At 49.7% G+C, this 27778-nt stretch overlaps 1 protein-coding gene and 2 pseudogenes across 2 annotated transcripts in view; 2 read left to right on the top strand and 1 right to left on the bottom strand.

The window, feature by feature from the left end:
- OPA3 (outer mitochondrial membrane lipid metabolism regulator OPA3) overlaps nt 1-27778 on the top strand; it is a 65594-nt gene that overhangs the window by 8003 nt on the left and 29813 nt on the right. The window contains exon 2 of one of the 2 annotated variants that reach the window (XM_039866227.1): nt 18553-19931. The exons of the other annotated variant lie outside the window; for it this stretch is intronic. Coding sequence (XP_039722161.1) covers nt 18553-18959 — 407 coding nt within the window. The 3' untranslated portion in view covers nt 18960-19931. Of the gene's footprint in view, nt 1-18552; nt 19932-27778 lie in introns of those variants that run through there. 2 annotated transcript variants of the gene reach the window in all.
- LOC120605400 (uncharacterized) lies at nt 7420-7537 on the bottom strand (annotated as a pseudogene).
- On the top strand, nt 14710-14828 carry LOC120605401 (uncharacterized; annotated as a pseudogene).

The raw sequence follows: 27778 nt of genomic DNA, 5'->3' as shown, positions 1-27778 counted from the left end.
CAAAACACATCAGTTTGTGCTCATCTGTGATGAATTGAAACCCCAGCCAATAAATCTTAATCGAATCTTAAATCAATGATGTTGTTTATCGTTGGTGGAGGAACGTGGCACTGTGGTTGGTTTGGTGGTTTGGTGATGTCATTAGGTAACCTGAGGACTCTTTCTATCTCTGCTCTCTTTGTATTCAGGCAGTAACTCTGCTCAAGGCCTCAAAAGGGCTGCTGGAGCTCCTGGCATCATGCCTTTATCCTGCAGTGTCCAAAGGAAGGAAGTGTGTTTGTGTGTATACGTGTGCAGGGCACATGGAAATGAGAGAGAGCTCTTCAAGGAGAAAAATATGTTCCCAGAAGCTCCCAGGAGCCTCCCCTCACTGCTGATCACCCTTTGCCGTCTGGTGGTCAAGGTGGTGCCTATCACTTCTAGTGTCTAACGACAGGGGAATGAATAAGGTGGCGAAGAATAATATAGAGTTAGTAATCATAAGCACCAAGGCCGTTGTAGTCTTCACCAGTATTAATTCGTTCCTGCCACCCCCACGAGGTAGATTACCACCTTGGACGCTGCTTCAACAGATTAAGAGACTGAGCACAGCTTCCCTGCGAGCTACGGATTAGGGTCCCCAATTGGAAAAAGAGGAAATGGAGATGCAGAGAGTTCGAGACACTTGTGCAGGGTCACACAGCAAGTAAACAGCAGAGCTAGGACTTGAACCCAGGGCCGCCCCACTCTGGAGCACAGTGAGCTCCTGGCCTCTCCGTCAGCTGCTCCCCTTGTGCCTCTTAGATTTCCAGATGTCGTCTGTACTAAGTTGTGTGTTCTCTCCGGGTCCGGGTGGAGAGCGAGGTGGGGTTGTTGTCTGGGACAGAAATACGCTTCAGTCCATTAAGGAGCTGTGTGATTCACTCATTCAGCGATCTTTATTTAGTGCCTGCTGTGTGCCAGGACCAGTACTAGGAAGTATAGGAAGGATGACTAACTAGGTAGTCAACAAAACAGACAAAACTGCCCGCTCTCATGGAACTCGCGTTTGAGGACATCACCCGCCTGGGGCCTCCTGGGCACCGAGAGGTCCTTCTTCCCTGTAGTTCTGCCCACGTTCTCAGGCTGAATCTCGGGGGTCCAGCTCGGATCACAGCCCTATCTGAGCCAGGAAAGTGGCCTGAGGAAAAGCTGTGCTCCGATTGGCCAGTCCAAGATCCTTTGGACCAGGTGTTGAGAAGGTGGGATTCTCCAGGATGCTTGGCAGGCTGACTCAGTCGCATCCCCTCCGGTGACTGGGGCGCTGTACGTCACTGCTGTCTCTGGAGGCCGTAGTGGAGAATGGGGCCAAGTCCATGAGAGGAAGCTCCTGCCACTTTTGGCTCACAAGTCTTAACTCCTGGAAGGATGCTGGGATGAACTTTTGACCTGCTGCAGCATGTCTGGGAACAGGCAGCCAGGGCAGGGACTAGCTCGAAGCTATGTCTACTCTGAATAATAATTTCTTAACTGATGATAGTGGTTGTCATTTATTATGCTTTCTGTGTCCTCAGATGGTGTTAACCACCTGATTAGGGAGTTTATATGATCATCGTGGTTTATGAGTGGAGAAATACCTCTGAGAAAGAAGCCACACAGAATAAGAAATCAATCCCCACTGGCCCCCAAACCCCTCCTCTTACGTTTAGTTATTAATATTTGATTTTTACATGTTCTTTATTGAAGTACAGTATCTGTACAATGCAGTGTCCGGATCTAAAGTGTATAGTTTAATGAGCATCGATAAATGCGCATACTCACCAGCATCCAAGAAGTTCCCTGGGAAGTCCCTTCCTCTCCTGTCTGTTCACCCTCTGTGACTTATCTCTCTGCAGAGTCGTTTTATGTCATTCAGCTTCGTGGAAGTGGCATCGGGCAGCACGAACTTTACATCTGGCTTTCGGTCACGTGAAGCCTGCGAGCCATTTCCTTGTCACCGCACGTATCAGCAGTTCACTGCTTTTATTGCTTTTAGTGCGTGTTCTTTTCCTTTATTCCAGTATACAAATACGCTACACTTCGTTTATCCGCTAGCTTGATGATGGACATTTGGGTTTCCAGATTTTGGGGTTATTAATGGTAAAGCCGCTGTGAACATTTTTGTACACGTCTTTATGTGGACATACGTTTTCATCCTCTTGAGTAAATACCTAGGAGTAAAATTTCTGGCTTACATGGTAAAGTATATTTAGTATAAAGTATATTTACATTTAAAGTATATTTAGTTTTAGCCATTCCATGGTGTGAAATGGCCGCTCATTTGATTTTCCCCGATGAATGGTGATGTTGAGTGGTTTTTCATCTGCTAAATAAACATTTTGATAATAACATAACTGTATAATGATACATAATACATTGTGACAATAAACAGCCTTTACCGTAAGTGTGGCTCCTGAGAATTTAGGCAGCTCAGCTGAGTGGCCCAGCTCAGAGTCTGGCGCTGGAGGGTCCACTTCCAAGACGACCCACTCACGTGTTTTTTGGCGGGAGGTCTCGGTTCTTTGCTGGCTCTTGGCCGGAAGGCTTAGTCACTCTCTATGTCACCCTCTCCTGAGCGCTCCTCGTGACTTCAGCTGGCTTCCCCCAACGAGAGTGATCCAAGAGTGAAGGTGACCAGGACTGAAGAGGCAGTGTGTTTATAACATAATTTTGGAAGTGATGCACTGCTACTTCTGCCATGTTCTGTGGGTCATTCAGACCAAGTGTCATACAGGGGAGGAAGGACTGTACGTGGGTGTCGATACAGGAGACAGGGGTTGCCGGGGGCCACCTTGGAGGCCGGCTGACCACACTTCTGTTACTACTACAAATTAAAATTATTGATTTTTAAAAGAATATTAAATCAAATATTAAACATGGCGTGTTAGCCTTTTTATATATTGGTCACGGCGTGTTAACCTTTTTATATATTGGTCGTGGTGTGTTAGCCTTTTTTTATATTGCGGGCTTTGATTTGCTCATATTTTCCTGAAGATTTTTGCAGCTGTGGTCATGAGTGATGTGTTCTGTAATTTTTTCTTGTAGTGTCTCTGTCAGGTTTTAATATCATGATTCCCTCTAAACACTACTTTAGATGTATCCAGAAAATGTGACATTGAAGAGTCAACGTGTCAGATTTTATGGGATACATCTAAAGTAGTGTTTAGAGGGAAATTTATGTATTTAAATGCTTATATAAAAAGAAAGATTTTAAAGCGGTAATCTGAGTTTCTACCTTATTAAAAAGAAGCAAATTAAACCCAAAATAAATAGACAAGAGACGATAATGATAAGAGCAAAAGTCAATAAAATAGAAAACAGATAAAGGAGAGGAAGATAACAAAACCAAAAGGTGATCCTTCGAAACATATTGATAAACCACTACCAGGATTAGTGATCAAGAATAAAGAAAAAGGAAAAACATAAATTACCATTATTTAGGAATGAAAGAAGAGACATCACTACGTATCCTACAAATATTAAAAAGATACCAAAGGAATATTATGAACAACTTTATGCTAATAAATTCAACAACTTATATGAAATGACACGTGTATTTTCTAGTTTCTCTTGTGACCTCTTCTTTGACCCATGGGTTGTTCACAGGTATGTAGTCTAATTTCTAAATATTGGGGCCTTTTTAGATTTCTCATTATTACCGGTTTCTAATTTAATTCCATTATTGTCGGTAATAATGCACATGGTAGAAAAATTCAGATGGTTTGAAAGGCAGTATGGTAAAAAGTACATACGTTTCCCACTCCCATCTGCCTGCCTGTCTTCCGGCTTTTCTTGTTCATTAAGAAATACTTCCTGAATGCCCACTACTTGCTGGCACTGGGGTACAACCATTTAAAAAGAGACCCGAGTCTGCTGCCCTTACGGAGTTGAGATTCTCCCGATAGGTGACAAATAATAAACAAGAAAGTAACTATATTATGCGTTAGGTGGCGATAAAGACTAAGGACACACCGAAGCAGGGAAGAAGGGGTAGGTGTGATGGGAGAGGCACGTGCTGTGTGAGCTGGGTGTAGGAAGGCCTCTCTGAGGAAGCAACTGCCTGACTAGACTTCAGTAAAGTGAGGAAGTGTGGAAATTTGGAGAAAGTGTTTCGGGCATGAGGCGCAGTGAGCCACAGTGAGCGTGTGTAAAGGCCGTGGGGCTAGTGCATGATTGCTGGGCTCCAGGTGACGAGGCCTGTGTGGCTGGGGCAGAGGGTGAGTGGGGAAGTGGGTCAGAGGTCAGAGAGGGAGTCACCAAAGGTCGCCCCCGAGTCACCTTCCAGAAGGGTTGTGTGTAATCAAGCGTATTCTGGGCGTGCATCTGTTCACTCACGTGCACGGTGGTCAGTTGTTCACCCTGCTCTGTGCCCAGCTGTTTTCCTCTTCGTAGCGTACCTGGACAGTCTGTCCACACCCCCTTTCAAAGCAGCTGGACACGGCGTGGGTACCAGGCCCCTGCCCCTGGACACTCAGGTTCTTCCAGGGTCATGCTCTCCCAGAGAAGGCCGCCATCGTATTCCAGTCTGTGTGGCACTTGGCAGGCCGCCTTTATGCTGAGCTACACGTGCGCATACCCCTCCCCCTCCCCCGCAGGGTTGCCAGCGTCACCTGTCGTGCCCGGGGAGTGTGCTGCGTCTTCCTTCTTTCCTTTCCAGTGGCTCTGCTCCTAGGAGTGTAAATTATGGGAGAAAAAATAAAGTACGAAAACAAGGCAAATCTCTTCCGCCTTCCCCGTCATACGATGATGCTCCAGGTGTAAAAACCTCCAGGATCGCAAAGGAACAACTTTAAGTACCAACAGCAGGAATGCTTTCCCCCGTCCACCTTGTTAAGGCACGCGTCTCCAGTCAAATGTTCCTTTTTGTGTTTGATACTCATGCATCGAATCCTGTAATTCGTGCTGTTCTGATCAGCGCTATACTAATAGTAATTGTAACAGCGACTCAATCGGAGAGAAAATTTTTAAGATCACGAGAAATAAACATTTTGATTTTTATTTATAGGCACATTTTTGTTTGTTTGTTTCAGAGAAATATACTAGGACATTTGAACATAAAAATATGTTGCGTTAGGATAAAATTTTGTAGAGAAAGTATAATGTAGTATAATATAGATCGAACTTCAAGGAGAACAAGGAATGATACGTGCACACTGTTACGAAAGGAGCTGGTCGATGTATCTTCAAAGTAAATGATGGTAGGTATTAAATTTCTATGGGCTTTTTAGTCCTGTGCATATGCTTAAAAGCACGACACAGCAGAATCGTTTCAAAATGTCAGTATCTGTCATATGCCAGAAGTTATGCTCTTTGCAGTTATCTAAACTTAGGATGGAAAAATGGATCTGACGACTTCAAAGTATATATAGAGAGAGGGCGCACAGTTTCTTCAAAGTTCGTTTAGAGTACACAGGAGCGACAAATGGGAGGGATGCTAATCTGACTCCCAGTCAAGTGTCTCTCTGTAATCACTCCCAGGTGTGGATCTGAATCACCTTGCTCCCATCAATGAGGTCCCCTCCCTCTGCCCGCGCACTGGGCTGAGACGCTTGTTGATTTTTGCCACTCCGAGAGGTGGAAATCAATTTCTTATTTTAGTTTTAATTTGCATTCCTTGTGAATGAAATTACATGTCTTCTCATCTGTTTAAGAGCGATTCGAATTTTTCAGTAATCAATCTTTTCATAGCCCTGGCCCATTTTTCTAGCGAGTTGTTGAAGTCTTTATCTGATGAATTTATAGGTGCTCTTTCTGTAAGAAAATTAGCAAATCTTATCCTCAACATCGTCATTTGATTTTGTTTATTGTAGTTTTGTTTTTTTTTAAACCGTGTAAGACTTTTCTTTTTAAACTTAGTCAAATCTATTTATCTTTTATGACCTTTTGGTTCTGTGGCATCCTTAGAAAGACTGTCCATTTCTAGATTGTAAATGATTTCTCTGGTGATTTCTTCTAGTAATTTTACAGTCTTATTTATATATGTGTTTAAGTCTTTGATGCATCTGGAATTTATTTTGAATAGGTATGAGGCGTGAGGTAGGCATCCCTCTTTCTTTCCCATGTCCACAAAAGCACAGCCAAACCTGTAGAAAAATTTTATGAGAGTTTATTAGCGTTTATTTGATCCAAACTGAGGACATGTCCGGAAGAAGGTCTGAGTGGATGGAAAAGGTTCTCTGGAGAATGGCAGTTTGACAGTCTGTTTATACACTTAGAATCAAGGGAGAAACATAAGGAAGGTTGGTGGTGGTGGATGAAGGAGGTGGGAGAAAGCCGGGGGTGGCGGAGAATCTCTAGAATTGGATAAAAAGCAGAATGGCTACGTACTTTTACCGTGGTGGGTATAGGATAGTTCACATGTAACATTTACAGTAAATAGAGACAGTATGCAGGCAACAGGACAACCACCTCCTGGTTTCATCTCTGCCTCCGGCGGGGTCTGGGAGAGAAAATCACTGTCATTTCAGAGGTATGTTATCCGTGATGCATGGGAACAATGGACAGAGCTCACTGACCTTTGCTAAGGGCCCTGGGACGTGACTGCCTGGGACATGACGGGCCCAGTTAGGAATCCGTGATCAGGCTGTCCTATGCGGTTACTTACTCGTGGTCACTGACATTGTCAGGCCTGCCATGTGACCTCCCTGAGCTTGTCAGCTCTGCTGTGTTGTCCCCAGTTATCTCGTGTATTTTCCAGGGGGAAAAAAGCCCATTTCCGGGCAAATGCCACCATGCACCTGACCCCCCACTTTTCCACGACCGTAGCGAACAGCACACTCTGCTTCTCCATGACCGTGCTCTCTCATCCTAGAGAGAACTATCTACTGGCACATAAAAACGTCCTTGCTCTTTATTTCGGCTGCTGCCAGAGTTACTCTAATTTTAAGACAGTAGATAGTCTTGTACGCTCTTTCCTGGCTTTTTTAATTGTCATCATAAACAGTGCTGCAGGATTAAGGTGCCAGGTAAGCCTTCCACGCCTTTGGGGGTGAAATGTGGCGTCAGTTTCCGGAAGCACAATTACTGACCCAAGGGCGTGCGACAGATTTTTGAGAGGGTTCATTTCTTCCCAGTCTTGCCACCTGAAGGCGATTTCTTTTTTTTACTTCTTAACTTTGAACTAAGCTTAGATTTACAGAAAAGCTGTCAAAACGGCGTGCCTTTCCCTCCGTCTCCCCGTGACAGCATCTTAAATAGAACGGTGAGCAAAGCCAGGGAGTGAACGTGAGAGCAGGGCCCTCAGCGCAGCCGCGAACCTCACTCACACGCTGCCAGTTTGCCGCCAGCGTCCTTTTCCCCTCCCAAGATCTTATCTATTTTATTTATTTATTTATTTATTTTTTTAGGCGGGGCCACCCTTGGTTGACCTCACAGATCGCAAGGACCTTGTCAGCTTACAATCCCTTATTTTTTTATTTTTTCCGCCTACAGCACCTGGTCTTCCTAGGTGGTCTCCCACCCAAGTACTAACCAGGCCCGACCCTGCTTAGCGTCCGAGATCAGATGGGATCGGGTTGTTCGGGGCGTCATGGCCGCAGACCCAGGATCTTATCTATTGTCCTGCGTCGCAGTTATGCCCCAACAGTCCCCTTTAATGTGTGACGGTTTCTTGGTCTTTCTTTGTCTTACGACCTTGGCCCTTCGGAAGAGTACTGGTTAGTTATTTCGTAGACTGTCCTTCAGTTTGAGTTCGATGCTTTCGCGGGGCACTACATCAGGGGGCTCATGGCTTCTGGACGTCTAATCTCTGGTTCTGCTGACCTTGCTCACGTCGTTAGGGTGGTGTGTGCTAGGTTCGCCCGTTGTAAAGTTACTATTTTTCCCTTTGTAGTTAATAAACATCTTGGGGAAGACGCCTTCAGGCTACGCAAATGCCCCATTTTTCCTCAAACTTTGCCCACTCATTTTAGTATCCATCAGTGATCTTTGCGGTATTTGCCTGATAGCAATTTTCTCTTTCTCTCTTCCCTTCCCCAGTTGTTAACTGGAAGTCTGCCATAAGAAGAGCTGTCCCTTCTCCCTGGGGGCTGTTTGACCAGCCATCCTACTGGTGAGGGACACGAGGTTCATGGAGGAAGTGGAGATGGGGTCTGAGGCCAGGCCGGGCCTGTGTCCACTCTGTGGTCACAGGAGGAGAGAGGAACCTCTGGGGACTGCTAACAGGGACCTTATCTCCCAGGCCTCTGGGCACGCACCGCAGGGTGCTTCTGTCCTCTTCCTGCCCCCCCCTTCCATGCATGACAGCTTTTAGTTTTGAGATCCAGTGGCCCCAGCCTGGGCCTAATTCATAACAACAATGGCCGCTCTTTACAGAAACCTTTGGATGGAGCCAGGCAGCCCTGTTGGATCTCATCAGCCCCGCGGGTAAGGGTTATTATCACCCAACTTGTTTCGTAGAGGGCGAAACTGAGGGCTGGGGAGGGAGTGTTGAGGGGACGCCAGCCTGGGGAGCCCAGAATCCCAGCACTGACCCTTAGCTGGCAAGTTCTCCTGCCTGAGGGGCCCGGCGCCCCACCTTCATCTCGGGCCGGTGGGAGTCGGGGCCCCTATCCTTAAGACTTCCCTTAGCATTGTGCCCTGCTGCTCATCTGTTCCTGGGAGGAGGTCCCAGCCTCCACGCGCTGGGGACCCAGGCGAGGCCGCGACAGCTGCTCAGTGCGCTGCGTGCTCAGGGCCCCGTGCCACATCGGCCGTAGAAAACTCATTTCCAAGGTCCGCTGCGTCGTCAGGGTTTGCTCACAGGAAAGAGAAAACGCTCTGGCTCTTTTAAGAAGAAAGGAGTTTTCTCCTCAGCATTTTATTAGGAACATTTTCAAATATACAGCGATGTGGAAAGACTGTCTTTGCAGTGAAACACCCTGCTCCCCCTCACGAAGGCGCCCGCTGACCTTTCCCCGTGCCCGCTTTGTCACAGGCCACCCCTCCGTCCACCCCTCTACCCGCCCGTCAGGCCCTCTTAGTTTTGCTGCATTTCAAAGTAAATGGGGCAGAAAGCGTTAATACGGAGCCCGCGGCGTGCACGGTCATTGGCCGGGCTCGATGATCCGGCTCTTGGCCGCGTCTCTGGGCGTGACACCACAGAACTGTTGCCTTTGAGGGGCCAAGAAGCCGTGACAGCCATGAAGTCGGTGATAGGGCATCGGAAGTTCACCTCGGAAAACCGCGGTGTCCCCAGCCCACCCTCGCCAGCGGGCTGATGGCGGCCCTGCCTCCCTCCTTCCGCCTCACACATCCTGGGCGACATGTCCCCGGGTGGCAGGGCAGCCGGGAAAGAATCCTTCACCGCCTCACAGCCTCCTGGCACAGGAAGGCCTAGGAACGGGACTGCTGCACGCACGAACTCAGCCTCGTTGCGGTGGACACGCGCGAACGCCCGTCTGTCCCCTGGTGGACCTGTTTCCTGTCCGTGCCAGGAGGGCGACCGCGGAGAGGCCTGCGGCTCAGGGGAGCTGCCAGGGAGAAGGCACAGGAGTTGCGCTTTGGGCTGAACTCGGCCACCTGGGGGCCTCCGGCTCAGCCCGTCCACTTGCCAACAGAAGGAAAGCTCCCGGGATGAGGAGAGCTCCGGGCAAGGGGCTCCGAACCGAGGGCTTCGTCTCCCCTGTCACGGGGCCATCATCTTTCCCCACGACCAGAGCCGGAAGCTTCTCTGATTAGGTCTGTTTTGCAGACAGTGAGCCCGAGGCCCAGAAATATGAGGTGACTTATGCGAGGTCACATCATGGGAACTTGTGGCCCATAACTTAGATTCTTGGAAAGACGGGGCCACTGGGTGATTCCCAAGTCCTCAGAGTGGAGGCTCAGGGGGAAAGGGCGCCGGGGTGGGCGGGCGGGGGTGGGGAAGGGTGCCTTCCTGGGCCTAGAGGTCCTCACCCTTGTTCTTCCTGCAGTCGTCGTATTCCGACTTGCTGTCGTCCTTGGGGATGACCTGGAACTTGCTCCTGTTGGTCGAGCAGCACCTCTGGGAGCCGCGGTGGAAGGGGTACTGGAGCCCACAGCAGCTCCACGTGCCGTCCCTGGGGTCCAGGGCCACGCTGCCGCAGCGTCTCCAAGCCTCCATCCGGACCACCAGCACCTCCCCTGGGGGCCGGAGACAGCTCAGCCTGGGCCTGGGCAGAGCTGCGAGGCGGGGTCCCAGCCTCGGGGTGCCTTGGGACCCCCCTCCCCTCCTCACTCTAGTTCAGCTCTTCTCTTTCTTCTGGGGACTGCCTGCCCCTCATCTCCTGTGACAAACATCACTCCACCTGGCTAATGCCTTCCTTTCTGTTCCTTCCTTTCTGGCTTAGTCTATTCAGTAGATTGTATTTTTTTCCTCTTCCATTTCCTTATTATTTTTTTTTTTTTGCCTCATCGAGCTATAATCGATGTACAATAAACCACACATATTCAGAGTGTACAATCTGATAAGTTTTGATAGGCATGTGCACCCGCGAAATCATCCCCTCAGTCTGGAGAATGAGCATATCCATCACCCCAAAGTATCTCCATGCCCCTTGTAATCCGACCGCCTCCCCCACTCCCCACTCCCCAGGCAACCACGGATCTGATAGAGATGAGTCTGCATTTCCTAGACTCTTATATAAATGGAATTATACAGTATGTGTTCGATTTTTTTCCTTTAAAGAAATCCTGGTCGTAACACACCAGACTTTGGTTTTGTAACTTATGATCATAGGCCTGAACTTTAAAAACTCCCACTTGGAAGGCTGTGTTCCTGCCAGCCCACCTCACCTGCATTTAATCCTTTGCTGCTTAAAGTTGCTGGAGGGTATGGGACTCCTACAGTGAACCCTGTACGAGTAGAGGCTCCCCACAGGAGATCCTCACCCCTGTACTCACCGCTGGGTTCTCGGCTCAGGGAGGACCAGGTACGCACAGGCAATCCATTAGAGACTGGCCACAGCAGGAGGTAGAGGGCTTCAAAGGAGAGAAGAGTGAGGGCTGGGTGCAGGGGGCCCTGGGCTTGGCGAGGGGTCGGGGCCCTGGGTGGAGGGCTGGGGTCCCAGTACCTGAGAAGATGAGGAGCCAGGTCCTCCAGGCAGAGCGGCCTCTTGGTCCCATTACACTGGCCGCTGGCGGATCCCGCCGCCCTGTGGGTTCTCCCGGCTGGCACACCCTCACTCTGCAGCAGCGAAGCTTCCTGAGAAAGATCCAGTCTCCTCAGATCCCAGCTGAGGTAGTTCCTGATTAACTTCCCACATACCAGTCACTGCCCATGGGAATCATTCAACATGTGTGACCTTGCCACATGATCACAAAACCTTTGGGTCACCAAATGGTGTTGTGCACTACTCACCTCTCACCCTAGAAGTTGCCCAAAAACCCTCCTCCTCGTGAGTCCCTTTCGTCCTGCAAGTCAGCTCCTCAGGGGTTCAGTGCTCCGCATACACCCCCGGATCGCTGAGTGCAGAGCGGGCCCCCTGCCTGGAAACTGAAGGGAGCCCCCCTGCTAAGTGGACCAAATGTGTGGGGAGAGGACATTCTTCTGGTAGTCAAATCTTTTTATAAAGCTATACTTCCTTCCTCAGAAAAGATGGTGACGGATTTCTAGAATTAGAACTGTAGTTCCAAAGATGCCGTTAGCATTTTTAAATTATTTTTAAAAACAAGAGCAATACATGTTTATAGAAAAATTTTAAAATAGAGATAAAAAAATAGAGCACCCATACCACGGTACTCACTAATAACCAAAAGTTAAATTTTGGTGTGTTTCCTTCATTTATTTTTTCATTCAGTAAACCCTCCCTGAGTGCCCACTCTGAGCCCAGCTCTGTCCTGCCATCCTAGGACTTGGGCTTTGTCTGGAGAGGCAGACCTGTTCCTAAACAGTGATGGCCCCAGGTGGGCAGGGCCAGGTGGGGAGTCCAGGAGGCTGAGAGAGCCCAGAGGGGACACCTGGCTGAGCCTAGGGATCAGAGAGGGCTTCCCAGAGGAGGAGCCACTGAGCTGAGCCCTGAGCCAAGGGAGTGCATTGATAAAGAGGGTACAAAACGTTTTTGCACAGTGAAAATAATTCCACATTTTGGGGGAACTGGTGGCAAAACGTATGCTGATCTTGTGGGACCGTCAGGTCATTTTTAGGAGGCTGGACTTTATCAGATAGAAGTCGTTGGGAGCCACTGCAGGGTTTAAGCAGTGGAGTGCTTTGACCCGATGTTGGTTTGAATATAGCGACTTCGCATGTGACAGGTGCATGGGATCGGGGAGACCAGGGCAGAGGCTCGGAAGCCGAAAGGAGGTGTCGATGTTTCTGGTTTGGACAAATTTAAAAAGTGCGTCTCTGTGTTTTTACAGTTACGTTACAGTTACATTACTAATTTTGTCAACGAGTTTAAGTACTAAAGAGCCAAACATTTATCTATGATTCGTGATAAAAGAAGAAGAGCTAGTCATCTTTTCCACCTCAGTTCCTGCTCCCTACAGGTGAACCACTTTAACTCTTTTAGCTGTATTTTTTTGTTGTTATTCACCACCAAATTTGTACATAAGACACTTCAACTCCGAGTTCTTAAAAATTTTCACCCATTTCTGTTGACTTCCTAATATGGAAGATAAGGATTTAATGCTTTTACTCTCCTGTTATTTTAAAAAAGCACTCCCCTCTCCGTAGTTAACAGGCCCCGTTACCGGCTGGTCACCTGCTTCAGTTCAGTACTTAGCATTCGGTCATTACCCTTTCACCATCCTGGGCCACATGAGTGCTAGCTATTAATTAGTAGGAAGTGTAGTTATGATGGTTCTTCCTTCCATTGCTCACAATTGAGTGATGACTCACATTTGGAACACAATCCCTTTATTTTATAAGGAAACAGTTATTGCGTGTGCGCCAGTGTGTTTCCAGTGGTGGGGTCAGATGCTTCGTCCTGTCTCATGTCCATAATTCACTGTAAGAATAGCATAAAGAGGAAAAACTGTGTCATCATATTTCACTGGGAAAATAGTTGATAAAATGCAATACCCATTCATGATAAAAGCTCTCCAAAAATAAGGACTGGAAAGGAACTCATTTAGCCCTACAAAGGGTCTCTTACCAAAAGAGTTCAGTTAACGTTATATCTGTACTTAAAAGTTAAAGTGAATACTTTCCATCAATGTTTGGAATAAAGTAAGTATGACTTTTGCTAATCAGAGTCATATCGGAGGTTGTAGCTGGTGCAATAAGGCAAAAAAATAATAATAACTAATTAAAAATATTAAGATTGAAAAAGAATTAAAGCTGATAACATGACTATATACCTAAATAAGCCAAAAGAGCCTAAAACCAAACTATGAAAATAAATAAATGAGTTTTAGGAAGGCTACTGGATATAAGATCAATATACAAAAATAATTGCATTTCTACGTGTTACCAACACACGACTGGAAAATAAAATTTAAAATACCGTTTACAATAGCATCAAAACCCCTCAAATATCAAATTTTGCAAAAGATGTGTGAAAACTCTACCTGAAAACCATAAAATATTGCTGAGAGGAAGAAAGCCTATAGAAAAACAGAGAGGTATTACCCTGTTCGTGGACTGGAAAACTCAATAGTGTTAAGTTATTAAGCTCTCCAAGTTGAACTGTAGATTCAGCGTAATCTCAGTAAACCTCCTAACTAGTTTTTTGTTGTTAGAAACAATAGAATAAGGAGTTTTAAAGAACAAAGTTTGAAGGCTTTCACTACCAGGTTTCGAGACTGACTATCAAGCCGAAGTAATTAAGACAGTGTAGGATCGGTACAAAGATAGACAGACGGACCAGCGGGACAGAACGGACGGTCAAAATGAAATCCACACACGCGTGTTGATTTCCGACAAAGATGCCACTGCCACTCAGTAAGGAGAGGGTGGTCATTTCAGTCAGCGGTGCAATTGCGTATCCATATGGAAAAAGCCCCGCAGCACTCCTACCTGGGGACGCTGGCAACGTCTGAAGACATTCGGGTTGTCAAAACTTGGGACGTGCTGCTGGCAGGGAGCAAATTTGTCCCCAGCTGAGAACCCCTGGCCCCTTTAAATGTAAAAAGTCATGGAGCTGAACTTAAGATCAGGGCATTTTTTTTTTCGTATATCATTCCTCAGTTGACAAGTTAAACACACACATTGCACAAAACTCTTGCTAAAAGTAGCCCCCGTGGGCCCTCTAGAACTTACCTGGGAGGCCGTGTAGAGGGGTCCACTGAACATCAGCAATGAGCTGTGGCGCTGGCTCCTCCCCAAGGAGAAACACAGCTCTGACTCCCAGGCTCTCCTCCAGGCTGGCCCAGCCACGGAGCTGACGTCTCGGGGGCCCTGACTGCCTATTTTTCCCGCTCCAAGGTGCTGCTGCGCCCTGTGACTCAACAGTTTCTCCCCTGGGAAACATTTCCACTCTAGGCACCCCAAATGTGCACCGCCAGGATGCGGATGAACAAACCGGTTATCCAGGTAGAATGGGCCACTGAAACACAAGGCGACTCAGAGGATGTCACAGACATAACATCGAACGAGAGAAGACTGAGAAGGATGTAAACAACAGTCTTTCAGGAGAAGTCAGAAAAGGGCGTAAAGAGTAATTCTCTGTCATGAGAGGCCAGAATAGCAGTTGGGGGGTACGGGCCAGAAGCAAAAGGTCAGGATAGTGTTTTGGGGGGTACAGACTAGAGGAAGGCTTGAGGGTGGAGCCGTTTGGAGGCTGGAATATTGTAGATCTTGACCTAGGTGATAATTACACATTAAAAAATTATCCACCCTACGGCCATGCCACCCTGAACAAGCCCGATCCCGTCTGATCTTGGAAGCTAAGCAGGGTCGGGGCTGGTTAATACTTGGATGGGAGACCACTTAGGAAGACCAGGTGCTGTAGGTGGAAAAAATAAAAATAAGGGATTGTAAGCTGACAAGGTCCTTGCAATCTGTGAGGTCAACCAAGGGATGCCTCACCTTAAAAAAAAATTATCCAGCCCTGCACTTAATATTCGCATGCTTTATGTAAACTACATTTCATTAAAAAGAAAAAATGAGGTCGCTGGATAGAAAATCATTTACATAACTCAGATGTATTTCTATATGCCAGCCTCAACCAAATTGAAAATGGAATGTAAAGTACTATAAATAATAATGTCAAAAATATCAACACTCAAGAATAAATATAACCGAAGAAGTGCAAGACTTGCAGAGAAAATTAGAAACTGAATGGAGAGAGATGCCACATTCATGGATTGAAAGGCAACACTGAGAAGATGTCAGTGTCCTTAAAATGATCTGTAGACTCAGAGGACTCCAACTAAAATCTAGGACAATGGCTTTCAACCTTTGGACCAAGTTCCAGTCATACATCTGCACAGACACACACAAAACAAGAACGAAGCTTCGTGAAACAGTACTCTGATGACTTAAGATTGGCTTCAGTATTTTCCATTCTGTTATATCTTGATCATATTTTTCATGCTTGTGCAACTACATTGATTTCATGACCTACTAATGAGATAAGACGTGCAGTTTTAAAAATGCCATGTGAACGAAGACCAAGTCATTCTAGAAAATCGTCGTCTAGCTGACAGCAAACGGGCACGTGGTGGCATTCTAAAGGGCTTGATGGGATGTAAGAACAGAGAAGCCATCTGACCTCGATAGCGAGAACAGTGGCCCCCTCAGGACACAACACGACAGAGGGGCTTCGCTTCCGCTTAACTGAAAACACTGAATGGTGTTTTCATGAGTGTCACCTTGAATGTGCTGTTTAGTTTCATTTCTCTGACTTGGCTGATGCACGAAGTGCAGGGGGCCTCGTTATAGCCACCGAACAGGCCGTGTGTGAAGCCTCGTAATGGGAAAGGATGGTCCATCCTAGGGGTGTGGGGCGGGGGGCACTCACTTCCTCCCTGGCCATGCTGGGAGCTCGGGGAGACCGTGAAAAGAGTGTAATGGAAATATAAGAAATGTATATACGTCACCTGTAGAGAACGCGGAGGCGGCGGCGGGGGGAGGACGGGCTCATCTTTTATAGGGGGGCTGCCGGAGTCTATAGAAAATAACTGTCAGTGCAAGCAGATTTGCAGCTGAAAACCTCAGACATAGGGGTGAGCGATGTGCGCTCATGAGCAGGTGTCGGAGATGATGCGAGGGGAGAAAGGCTGGTTAGGACGCGGTTCGGGTGTGCGTATGAGCCGGGCGTGAGGATCAGGGCGGGTGCAGGCGCGGGCGGCTTTGATCTGTGTAGTTTGGGCACTTTCATTGGTGAAGACGGTGCTAGCGTTTTGGTTTCTGTTGTCTCCTAACTAGCTCCTGGCTGCTGCCCGGAGGATAGCTGCGGGGGCTGAGGCCCGGCCGGGCGTGGGGAGGAGGCTGGGGCGGGGTCCCACTGACGCGTTCAGCAAGATACACTGAGCATCATCTGTGTGCCTGGCCTGGTACTGGAGGGCGCTGGGGACACAGCAGTGACTGTGACTGCACAGCAGGATCATTCCCAGTTGTGATAGGTGCTCCAGAGGGATGCCTAGGACGGCAGGAAGATCAGAGGGTCCCCACATAGGGAGGTCAGTGAGGGGAGACGGTGGTCAGAGCTGGGGTGGGCCTCGACCAAGGAGGGGAGAGACATTCGAGAGGCAGGATGGACTAGGCTCATGGGTGACGGGCTGTGGGGGAGGGGAACACCTGATCCCCAGGTCTCTGGCCTGGTGACAGGATGGACCCAGGAGGAAGAAGCCGAGGTCAGGTTTGGACAAGGTGAATGGGAAGTGTCTTGGGGATGTCCCGGGGCCTATTGGCCACCTGGTTTGGTACGTCCTCAGTTTTGTCCCACCCTCGTCCCTCGCATGCTGCCCCTTCTTCCCAACCCTCTGTTCCCACCCAGACCTTGTTTCCTGACCTGAATTTCCTGTGCCCTGGGAGTGTGCCTGCCCCTGTGTGCCCACTCCCATTTGCACACCCCGGCCCACCCACTGGCCCAGGTCCCCACGCTCTGTCGACACCGGGATGCTGGGACACTCACCCAGGAATGCCAGCGGAAGCTGCTTCTGTGCCTTTCCTTCCCTCCCTGCCGCCACTTCTTCTGACATGAAGGAGCAGGTGACAGTTACAGGCCAGCACCGGGCTGGTACATGGTCATCAGGAGTGAGGCAGGTGCTGTCCTCTCCCTGTTTTACAAAGGTGGCTCAACGGGTGCAGGCAGTAGGACTCCAGGTTGGCCTGACACTGGGACCGCAGTGTGGGAGGAGTCTCCACAGCCCGGACCCCAGGTACCCCACGCCAGTGCCGAAGTGACAGTGACCACAGCATCTGGCAGTTACTTCCAGCGCCCCGGCTAGTTTCTGGGATCTTACCGCTGTCCCCAGGCAGGGCTCGGCACGCGTTTTGGCTGCCCCACCCCTTAAAAAATTTTGAAAAATCTTATACCGTGTACTGCATTTTCAAGGTGGCAACTAAAACTTCTCTTCACAAGTTCAGGTAGTTTTGAAGGACGTAATTTGTGGTGTGTTATGAACATACTGACACGTGCACGCAGAGCTGGCCCACCCTGGCCAACGCGGTTCACGTGCTCTGGTGATTTGGTGCCAGCCAATGTCTGGCTTAAAAAATGAAAATCAAAAACAAGCTCTTCTTGAACAGTCAGAAATTTTACATTGTTCCTTTGTGTCCTTAAATTTAACTTACAGTGCCCTTCCCGACAGAATTCTGTCTCATGAATTATGCATCAGCAGCCAAAATATATACAGAAATTCTAATTTTAATTTTGTTTAATTTCCTGTGACCAGAAGGTTCTAAATGTTAAAATATTTTCTTCTGGATTGAATTACCTTTATGGTTATTATTAGTGCACAATTAACATAAAGCATTTCGTGTATTATGTATTTTCATGAATAGTTATTAAACATTAAGTGAAACGATGTGTTGGAAATGAATCTCCAAATGAGTTAGACAGGGCAACCCCAGTGATTTCGTGTGTCCTCGGCCGAATACTCGTCATTACGGGAGTGAGTCAGGGTTCAGCCTCCAGCCTGTCTTGGTTTTTAAGACTCAGATGCTGAGAATTTTCCTTCGGGAAGCAGCAGCTGGGCAAGGAAGTCCGTGTCCCAGCAGCGCCAGGCGACTGCGGAGTTACCCCCGAGGTGTGTTTGCAGAACCTCACGTGAAGAGCTCGCAACTCTTAGTTTAGGAGCCACCAGCCTTGCAAAGAGCCTTGGTCACCGTGACATCTGGTCACTTAGCATCAGTTCCCACGTTTACCCTGCCCTTTCTTGGAAAGATTCGTAAAGAAGGGGGGGGTTGTCCCTTCTCTTAGGATGTGGGTGGGGCAACGATGCCCATTCCGAAGACCTCCCTTCCGGAGCAGGGTCTTATTCCCAGCAGCTTGCCAGAATCTTCTGAGCGACTTTAAAAAGATGCCCTTGGGTCACCAAAGCCAAATGACCCGGCATCCCAAGGCAAGGCCGGGTGCAGGTCTTATTTAAAGCGCCACCTTGCGACCATTTGTGTGTCCCCTTCGCTCCGACTAGGACCCAGAGGCGCGTTGGGGGTGGGTCTGGCAGGGGGCACCCGGAGCACGCCTGACCCCTCTCTTCCCCTGCAGTGACCCCTCTCTTCCCCTGCAGTGTACCACTGGGTGGAGATGCGGACCAAGATGCGCATCATGGGCTTCCGGGGCACAGCCATCAAGCCGCTGAACGAGGAGGCGGCCGCCGAGCTGGGCGCCGAGCTGCTGGGCGAGGCCACCATCTTCATCGTGGGCGGCAGCTGTCTGGTGCTGGAGTACTGGCGCCACCAGGCGAACCAGCGCCACAAGGAGGAGGAGCAGCGTGCCGCCTGGGAAGCGATGCAGGACGAGGTGGGCCGCCTGGCGCTGGCGTTCGAGGCGCTGCAGGCGCAGGTGCAGGCGGCGGCGCAGCCCGGGGCCCTGGAGGAGCTGCGGGCGCAGATGCGAGAGGTGCGCGCCCAGCTCAGCGCCCGGGACGCGCACGTGCCGTCGGCGACCCAGGCAGCGTCCTCGTCCGAGAAATAGGAGGCCGCCGAAACTTGAACTTGGACGTAGCCATGTGTGCCCTGGTGTGGCCTTCCCTCCAATGCTACCCCTGCCTGTGCTGGCCCAGCGGAAACCACCGGGATTTTGATGGAACTTGGCCTTTGGCCACCCCCCTAGTGACCAGTGGTGCCGTCCACTGGGACCGTGAAGCGTTTCAGCATAGCCGCCTCCACCCTCTAGCTCATTGGTACAGCCCCCGGCGCTCATCTCGCCACCCCCTCCCCAAACCACACAGACCTGCAAGGTCCCAGCCAGCAGAAGGACGTGCTCATTCTTCTGACAGAAGGAAAAATGGAACCTGGACTTGAGCCCATTCAAACTGGCGACCCCCCATTTACCCGATCGGTGTTACCTTTTCCTGGAACCATTACACTGGTCACGCCCTTCCTTTTGTCCCTTGGCGCGGACCACCGTGAGGAGTGCAGCGTCTTTCCGTGGACTTGGTCTCCCTCACTTTCCGAGGCGGGCCGTGGCTGCGCATCAGCGCTCTCTTTGAAGGGAAAGAAAATGGGTCCTGGCTTGCAGTTGGTGCACTGAATATTACAAGTTTCCTTAACCCGATCCATGGCCCGTTCTCCTGAGACTCTTAAGTGGAATATTCTCACAGGACCCCCCTTATCCTTCGTCCGGGGCACAGCCCATTGTAATGGCTCGTCTGCCTTGTCAGGCAGTGCCCTCCCAACCCCCTCCGCAGTGAAAAAATCGATCCCGCCTAGGGCTAATCCAACCTGTCTTTCAGTCTCAGCTTCCTGTTTACCTGTCCCCAGAGTCCCTGGGCCTTTCGTGACATGTCCTTTCCTACCTTCGCACTGCCTTCTTCAGTGGCCTCTCTCAGGGGGCTGTCAGCCATGGATTAGACGATCACAGCCCCCCACGTTCATTGAAACCTTTTGATCTGTGAGCTCCTGCTGCCTCCCCTCTGGACTGGGCCAGCAGCCCCCGCTTCAGCGCACCCTCCTGCCTCGAAAGCCCCACCTCCCACCTCCACCCACTGAATGGACACTGCCGCATGGTTGGGGCTGCTGGGACAAATGGCCACAAACCTGGTGGCTTCAAACCACAAGGATTTATTCTCTCTCAGCTTTAGAGACTGTGCTTCCAAAATCAGGCGTCAGCAAGACACACTCCCTCCTCAGGCCCTGCTGGAGGATCCCGGCCTCTTCCAGCTGCTGGTGTCCCCAGGCGTCCCTGGCTTGTGGCTGCCTCATCTTCACATGGCTCCTCCTCTTCTGTTGCATTTAGGGCCACCCTAAATCTGGGACGATTTCATTTCGAGGTCCTTAATTCCGTCTAAAAGACCCTTTTCCAAGTAAGTTCACGTTCACAGGTCCTAGGGGTCAGGGTGTAGACATATCTCTGAGGGGCACCCTTCAACCCCCTATACCTCCGCACCCCGAGAGTGTGCTGAGACTCCTGTCAACCCTGTGGGACACTGGCCTTCCCCACGTGGGCGAAAGGAACAGCCCAGGAACCGCCCTTTGCCACTGGGCTCCTCTTCCGGCACTCACCCCTGAAGCGGGGGTTGGGGGGGCACGGGCCCCATCTGCAGTCTTTTTTTCGGACTAGACATTTCCTAGTTAGAGGAACAGAGCGAGGAACTCACCTTAAGGGTGTGATTGAGGACCATGATGGGGGTCTCCAGAACGGGTACAAAGCTCCTTAAAATCGGTAGAGACGCTCAGAGAGCCGATGGGGGGTGAGGGCGCAGAGTCATCCTGTAAACTCTCCCAGGTGGGGAAACTGAGGCCCAGGGGAAACAAAGGGGTTTGTCCAAGGCTAAGAGGCCAGTAAGGGACTGGCCTCGGGGGAGACAGGAACCTAGATTGTGGGGGAGGGGCAGGGATCGCCACAAAGGATCCCAGAGGCCGTGCTGGGAGTGCGGGGCCCTCCATCCCCGATCAGAGCAGCCCCTGTCACACCGAGATCTAGGCATTTGGTGAGCGGGGTCAGACTCATTCCACCCGGGCCCCTTTCCAAGGAATGGGAGAGGCAAGTTTTCTCTAACTTCCCCAGGGGGTTAAACATGATCTGGATACAAAGCCGAGAACCTGGAGTTCTGAAACATCATCTCATTCCCTGTAGAAGAGGGAGAGATGCTGGTGTAGAGGGAGCTGAGGTGGGCCTCGGGTGGGGGTGTCTTCAAAATTGGGGGTGACCCGAGTGGGCTGAATGATGAGGGAAGAGGGTGAGAGAGACGCCAATGCGTGAAAGGGTGACGGACAGAGCCAGGTGACAGGGCGGAGTGCTTGGTTTCCATGGTTACCCCTGGGGGTCCATTCTGACACATCTCTGGTGGCCAGGGGGCCAAGGACAGTGGCTGCACAGCCTCCCATCACGTTAATAAATAGCTGTCACTCTAACGGAGTTTATCGTGCTCCGGTTAGGTGCCGGGCACTGTTCTAAGTGCTTCACATAACCTTAATAACATTTTCTTCATGTCACGAGGAAACTGAGGCAGAGAGCGGGAAAGTCACCCGTCCAGGGTCACACAGGTGGAGGTGGGACGTGAAGACGGGCGGTCCGGGCCAGAGCGTCGTCTTGACCTGACGTAGCGCTGCTCTAACACCAGTGGGGCTCCGAACTCGGCCGTCCTGGCGTGTCCAGACCCGAGGGAGGCGGCAGCCCCCCAGCCGGGGTGGTGGGGTCTGGGCCTCGGAGGTGTAAAGAACCGCCTCATACCCAGGGGCTGCAGGGGGATGGGTCAGCACTCTGGCTTCCTACTGGCAGAAGTCCTGTGTACATTTGCGACTCGGGGAGAGGGGTTAGAATAAATTTGTAATTCAAGTTGGTTGTCTTGAAGTCAATGCATTTTTTTCGTATTCGAAAAACCCCTGTTAATTTTAGGGAAGATGTCCTTCATTTGTTTCATTCAGAAAACTCACCCGGGTGCCCACTGTGTGCCCTGCCCTTTTCTGTGCCATGCGGGTTCCAAGTGGTGACCAAGACAGCCCTCACGGTCTGGTAGGAGGACAGACGCACATACAGACATTTCCTTTCCAGTGTTACCTGCTCTGCTCTGGGTTATTTGGGAAAAGGGAGCCAGGCTGAATCTAGACACCTCTGCTCCTGAGGGGCTCGGGGCTTTAGGGAGTAAGGAACAGAAACCCGTGCACGCTGCTCACCAAAGCCTCCAGCCGCATCCGAGGGCTCTGCCTCGCCCAGGCCTGTTGTCCCCTGTGCTGCTTTCCCTGCCCAGCAGGCCCTTGCCTGGAGAGAGCCACCCCAGGAGAAAATGGCCTTCCTAAAGCCCCCTTGATCCATCGGCCCATAGGGCCCTCCTTGTATGACCACTGTGACACTGACTGGCCAGGCTGGGTCCCCCAGTGGACAGAGGAAGAAGAGAAGCATGTCCAAGGAGAACTGAGGGCAGCGTCCGCCCACCCGCCCATTAAACAAACGTTTGCTGAGCACCTGCTGCGCACCCGGCCCCATCCTAGCAGCCGAGAATCAGCCCGGACAAGGCAGAGTGCACCGTCATGGAGCTGATGTCTAATGCGGGGGAGGGACAGTGAGCAAGTAAAGAACTGACTCAGTGTGAGTTCAGGAGTAATGGGGATGGTCGATTTAGATCAGGTGACCAGGGAGGAGGTGATGCTTGAAATGAGCCCCGAAGGCAGTGAGAAAGGTTATTGTAGGTACAAAGGCCCTGAGGCAGGTGTGGGGTCGGCCTGTTCCTGGAAGAGCAACCGGTTCTGTCACCAGAACAGAGCAGGGGGAAGCGGACTAAGGCTCTCAGGCCAGATCCTGCGTCCTGCTGCCCGTCTTTGTAAATAAAGATTTGCTGGAACCCAGCCAGACGCATTCGTTTACATATTTCCTTGGTGCTTTTGCACTAATTGGCACAGTGGAGTATTTCCGATAGCGATCATATGGCCTTCAAAGGCGAAAATATTTACGGTCTAGCCCTTTACATAAAGAGCTGACCAACCCCTGGAGTAGAGTAAGCGAGGAGAGGGGTGGGCGAGGGGGTCAGGAGAGCTAAGTCCGGCCTCCTGCCCCAGTGGGCACAGCTGCGGAGCATCGTGTGGGCTCCAGGCACCCCGTCGGACCCCCTGAAACTGCATCCTCTTTGGCTTCTCTCCGCTGGGTCCTGGCTCCTCCGCCCCTGGCCACCTGCAGCGCGGTATCGCACACAGCTCTTGGGCCCGTCTCAGTCTCTGGCGTGCGGTTTATGTAATTCAGCACATTCGTGTTTATATGATAATTGTTTATAGAATAATTTGCAGTTCACCCTAAATATCTGTTATAAATATTACATCATTCATGCATTATGTGACATGGCATTAATGGAATATAAAAATGTATTTATGTAATATATAACAGTGTATATTTGTGTGTGTGTGTGTGTGTGTGTGTGTGTATATACCATTGGAATGAAAGTTTCACTTAGTACCGTTAATATGTGCAACGCGGTCTACTTCCTATTTTATTCCATTTCGTAAAGAAAAACTAGGGATCTATCCATATATATACCTAATACATTTTATAAACATATAAAACCCACTTATGTGTGTTACATGTATAACACATGGATTATGTGTTAATCTACATTATATATCTTGTTAGAACAAAAGTTTCGCTAAACAATACTGGCCCTCGTGTATTACGCTCCTGTTACTTTCGACTCTCTTTTATTCTATTTCATAAAGAAAAACATATTCCTATGTTCACATTATTCGTATTGCTTTGAAAATGTCTGCTTTTACTGTCTGTCCCTTTAATGTTTGCTTCCGGTGTGTTTTGTCTTCCTGTAATTTTTCATTATACAGTAAGCAAATATATTAGTCTTTTTCTCTCTTCATCTAAGAAGGGCACCTCTACCTCAAGGATTTATATGTTCAAATCTATTTTTGCTACTGTTTTTATTCGCGTTTTCTTAGTGTTTAAGTCATTCGTCGATGCTACTCATTGTGCTTTGCTTCGTTTTGTTTTACGATGAGTGTAAGGTCAGGCCCTGCGTTCTTCAGGTTCCAGAAGAATTTTTTTAAAGCGCGTGGGACGATCCACTCTCGCCCTCCCCCCGGCGACTGGATGGCAGCGCCCTCGACGTTCCCTGCGTTCCCTCAGCAGCCAGGCCTGCCTCAGCCCCGTTCTGTCATCTGTCCGTCCTGGACCAACACCGTCGCGTTTCCAGTGACAAGAGTTTGAAGATAGTTTTGGTCTCTTCTAGGCAACCGGGCAGTCTTGTTCTTATTTTCAAACTTACCTGAGTTATTCTTATGCCTTCGCTCCTGGATATGCACTTTTTTGAAGGATAACAGACTTTTTTGAGCAGTTTTAGGTTTATAGAAAAGTCGAGCGGGAAGTACAGAGCTCCCATACACCCCCTCTTCACATGCACATGTGTAGTTGTCCCCATTATCGACGACGGGCATTAGTGTGGTACATTTGTTACAACCGATGAGTCTATATCGATACGTTACTAATACATTATATATATTGATACGTAATTTACATTGTGTCCGCTCGTGGTGTCGTACAGTCTGTGGGTTTGGGCAAATGCGTAATGACAAGTATCCACCATCGTAGCATCCCACAGAATGGTTTCAGTGCCCTAAAAATTCTCCGTGCTCCACCTAGTCCTCCCTGCCTCCTCATCACCAGCCCCTGGCAACCTCGATCTTTTTATCGTCTCCACAGTTTTGCCTTTCCCAGAATGTCACATAGTTGGAATCATCCAGTATACAGCCTGAAAAGATCGTCTTCTCTCACTTAACCATAAGCACTTAAAGTTCTTCCATTTCTTTCTGTGGCTTGATAGTTCGTTCCTTTTTATCACTGAATAATATTCCACTGTCTGGATCTACCAGTTTGTATATCCACTCACCTGTTGAAATGCGTTTCTGAAACAACTGCTCGACTTCCTCGAAAAAGAATCGCGCTATTTTCATTGTGCTGCAAGGTGATTTGGCTGGGCATTTGCATCTTCTGTCTTAGGGTACTGTTTCCTCCAGAATGTCTAGATCCCATGGGATAAAGTAATGATAATGCGCACCTATTGACTGCTTAGCACCAGGCTGGGAGGTCAGTGCCGTTCATCACAGCCCCATTTAATCCCTCCACGGACTGGGGTTCGCTTGTCGCCCCGTGTTAACAACAAGCAGAGGGTTTCGCCGGTGGGAGAGCCAGCCTGTCTTCCCACCTGGCGGAGTAATGTTGTGTGTTATCTTAAAAGTGTTCTGGAGGATGTGCCACGTGGGGAGAATCTGCCGGTTTAGAGTTGGGGGGCCATCTAAGCTGAGGTCGGGGCTTGTCTTTCAGAATGACCATGTCCCACTCAAGCGGGAGCACCTCCTAGGGCCGTGCGGCCAGACATCATGTCACCCCCACCTCTGCATCTCATTTGAGGTGCCTGCGGTCACGTGGGAGTGTGCTGCCTGGCTGGTCACACACCGAGCAGGGACAGTAGTAGGGGGTGAAGGCCCTGCTCTCTGCAGCTTTCCTAAATTAAGTTCCGATTACGTCATAACACAGAAACGCAGAGTCCTAGATTACAATTAGAAGGCCCTGCTCCAGCCCCGTGCCCGCCCCTCTCGCCACATGTGTTAGTAACTGCTCAGATTACCCCCCAATTTAACAGCTTAAAACAAAGATAAACGTCTGTCATCTCACACAGTTGCCGAGGGGCCGAAAGTTTGGAGGGGCTTAGCTGGGTGGTTCTGGCTCAAGGCCTCTCATGAGGTTTGGGCCGGGACTGTAGCCATCCAAAGACTTGACAGGGGCTGGAGGGCTGCTTGCAAGGAGGTTCACTCACGTGGCAGGCAAGCTGGTGCTGGCTGTTGGCCAGGCGCCTCAGTTCCACCCCATGGGGACCTCTCTGGCGTGGCCACCCTACGCCTCCTGTCACTCACTGACACTCCTGCGTTTGCTGAGTCGGTGAACCCAGGAGAGTCACAGTGTACCCAGCCCAATTCCAGCCTGGCCCCGTAGTGGGGTGAATGGCCACTGCCAAAGATCTCGGGTCCTGCGAAATCTGGAAGCTGGGACTGTGACCTTATGCGATGAAATGTGTGCAGATGTGATTAAGTTAAAGATCTGGAGAGGCCGAGATTTTTCTGGATTATGCAGCGGGGTCCTAAAAGCTGTCAGAGGAAGGCTGCCGGGCAAGGCGATGTGAATACAGAGGCAGAGGCTGGAGCGATGCAGCCACCAGCTGAGGAACGCCAGCCGCCGCCAGGAGCTGGACGAGGCAAAGAACAGATTCTTCCCTTGAGGTTTTAAAGGAAGTGTGTCCCAGCCGACACCTCGATTTTGGCCCAATGATGCCGATTTTCGACTTCTGCCCTCCAGAACTGTGAGAGAGTCAATTTCTGTTATTTTAAGCTATCAAGTTCATGGTAATATGTTACAGCAGCCACAGGAAACTAACACACTCCCACATCCTCTCTCCAGTGGCTCATCCTGAATATCTCTGACCTCCCAGTTAAAGAAACGACAAGCCTACTCCACTTTTGCTGGGGGTGTGAAGGGCTTGGGTTCTCCAGAGGCTTCTCGTGGCTTTCCACCGTGTCGCCTGGGAGGAAAAAAAAAAAAAAAAATTCTCAACTCTGGACGTGGGTATTTGGACAGCACGTTTAAGTAGTATGTGTCCAAAGAGTAACCATCCCTTTACCAGCTCACATTTTATTGAGCAATTTGTGTTTTTTCCAGATTGTCAAAGCACCCCCTCCCAGGTACACTGCTCTGCTGAGACTCATCTCTGAAGATTAGATCTGCGTGCTCCGGATATCAGTGGACCCGCATGGAATGTTCTTTTTTGGACATGGCCGCTTTTGCTCAGCATTACGTCTGAGAGATCCATCTGTGCTGTTCTGTGTCTCAGTCGTGTGCTCGTTTTCGTGGCCATGTCACATCGCACTGTCCACCGTATCACACTTTATCCGCTAATCGATTGGCACTAGGTCGTCTCCAGGCCTTTGCTGTTAAGAACGACCCTGGCACGAGGCTTTGGTGGGCACTGTGTTCATTTCCCTTGGGAATATCTAGCCATGGGGTTGCTGGGTCATAGGACAATTGTACATTCATCCCTAGGAGAAACCGCCTGTGTCTTTTAAAGTGACCGCGCCATATGACAGTCTCCTCCTGTCCCCTCCCTTGCATGAAAGGTCCAGCAGTTCCATGTCCCGACACGGCTCCATGTTGACAGCTTTTTCTCTCTCTCTCATTCTTTTTTTCCCTTTTGAATTTTAACCATGCTGGTAAGTAGGTAGTGGTATCTTATTGTGGTTTTAATTTGTCTTTCTCTGGTGAATAATGATGTGGAGCCTCTTTACATGTGCTTATCGGCTAGCCTTATTATCTTTCTTTTGTGGAGATAATCATTGTGTCTGTTCAAGTCTTTTGTCCCTTGTGTTAGTTTCCTGTGACTGCAGTAATAAATTACCCCAAACTTGGTGGCTTAAAACAGAAATTTATTTTCTCACGGTTCTGGGGCCCGGAAATCCAAAATCAAGGTGTCAGTGGGGCCACACTCCGTCGGAAGATTCTAGGGGAGGATCCTCGCCGCTCCCAGCTTCTGGTGGCTCCGGCCGATCCTGGGCTTGTGGCTACACCGCTCCCGTCTCTGCCTCCATCGTCACATGGCTTCTCTGTGCGTCTGTGTCTTCTCCCCTCCCGTCTCTTAAAATGACAATTGTCACTGGATTTAGGCCTCGCCTGGGTTATTCGGGATGACCTCGCGTTGAGATCCTTGAATTAATGACATCTGCAGACATCCCTCTGCCAAAGAAAGCACCACAACATTTTCCAGGGATTTGGGTAGGGACGATTTTTTCTTCAGCGCTGCAGTGATCAAATCT

The sequence above is a fragment of the Pteropus medius genome, unplaced genomic scaffold (assembly GCF_902729225.1).
Source record: "Pteropus medius unplaced genomic scaffold, Ma_sr-lr_union100, whole genome shotgun sequence".
In the NCBI taxonomy this organism is placed as follows: Eukaryota; Metazoa; Chordata; class Mammalia; order Chiroptera; family Pteropodidae; genus Pteropus; species Pteropus medius.
Note: the sequence above shows the minus strand (reverse complement) of the source record. Positions and strands in the feature narration are given on the sequence as shown.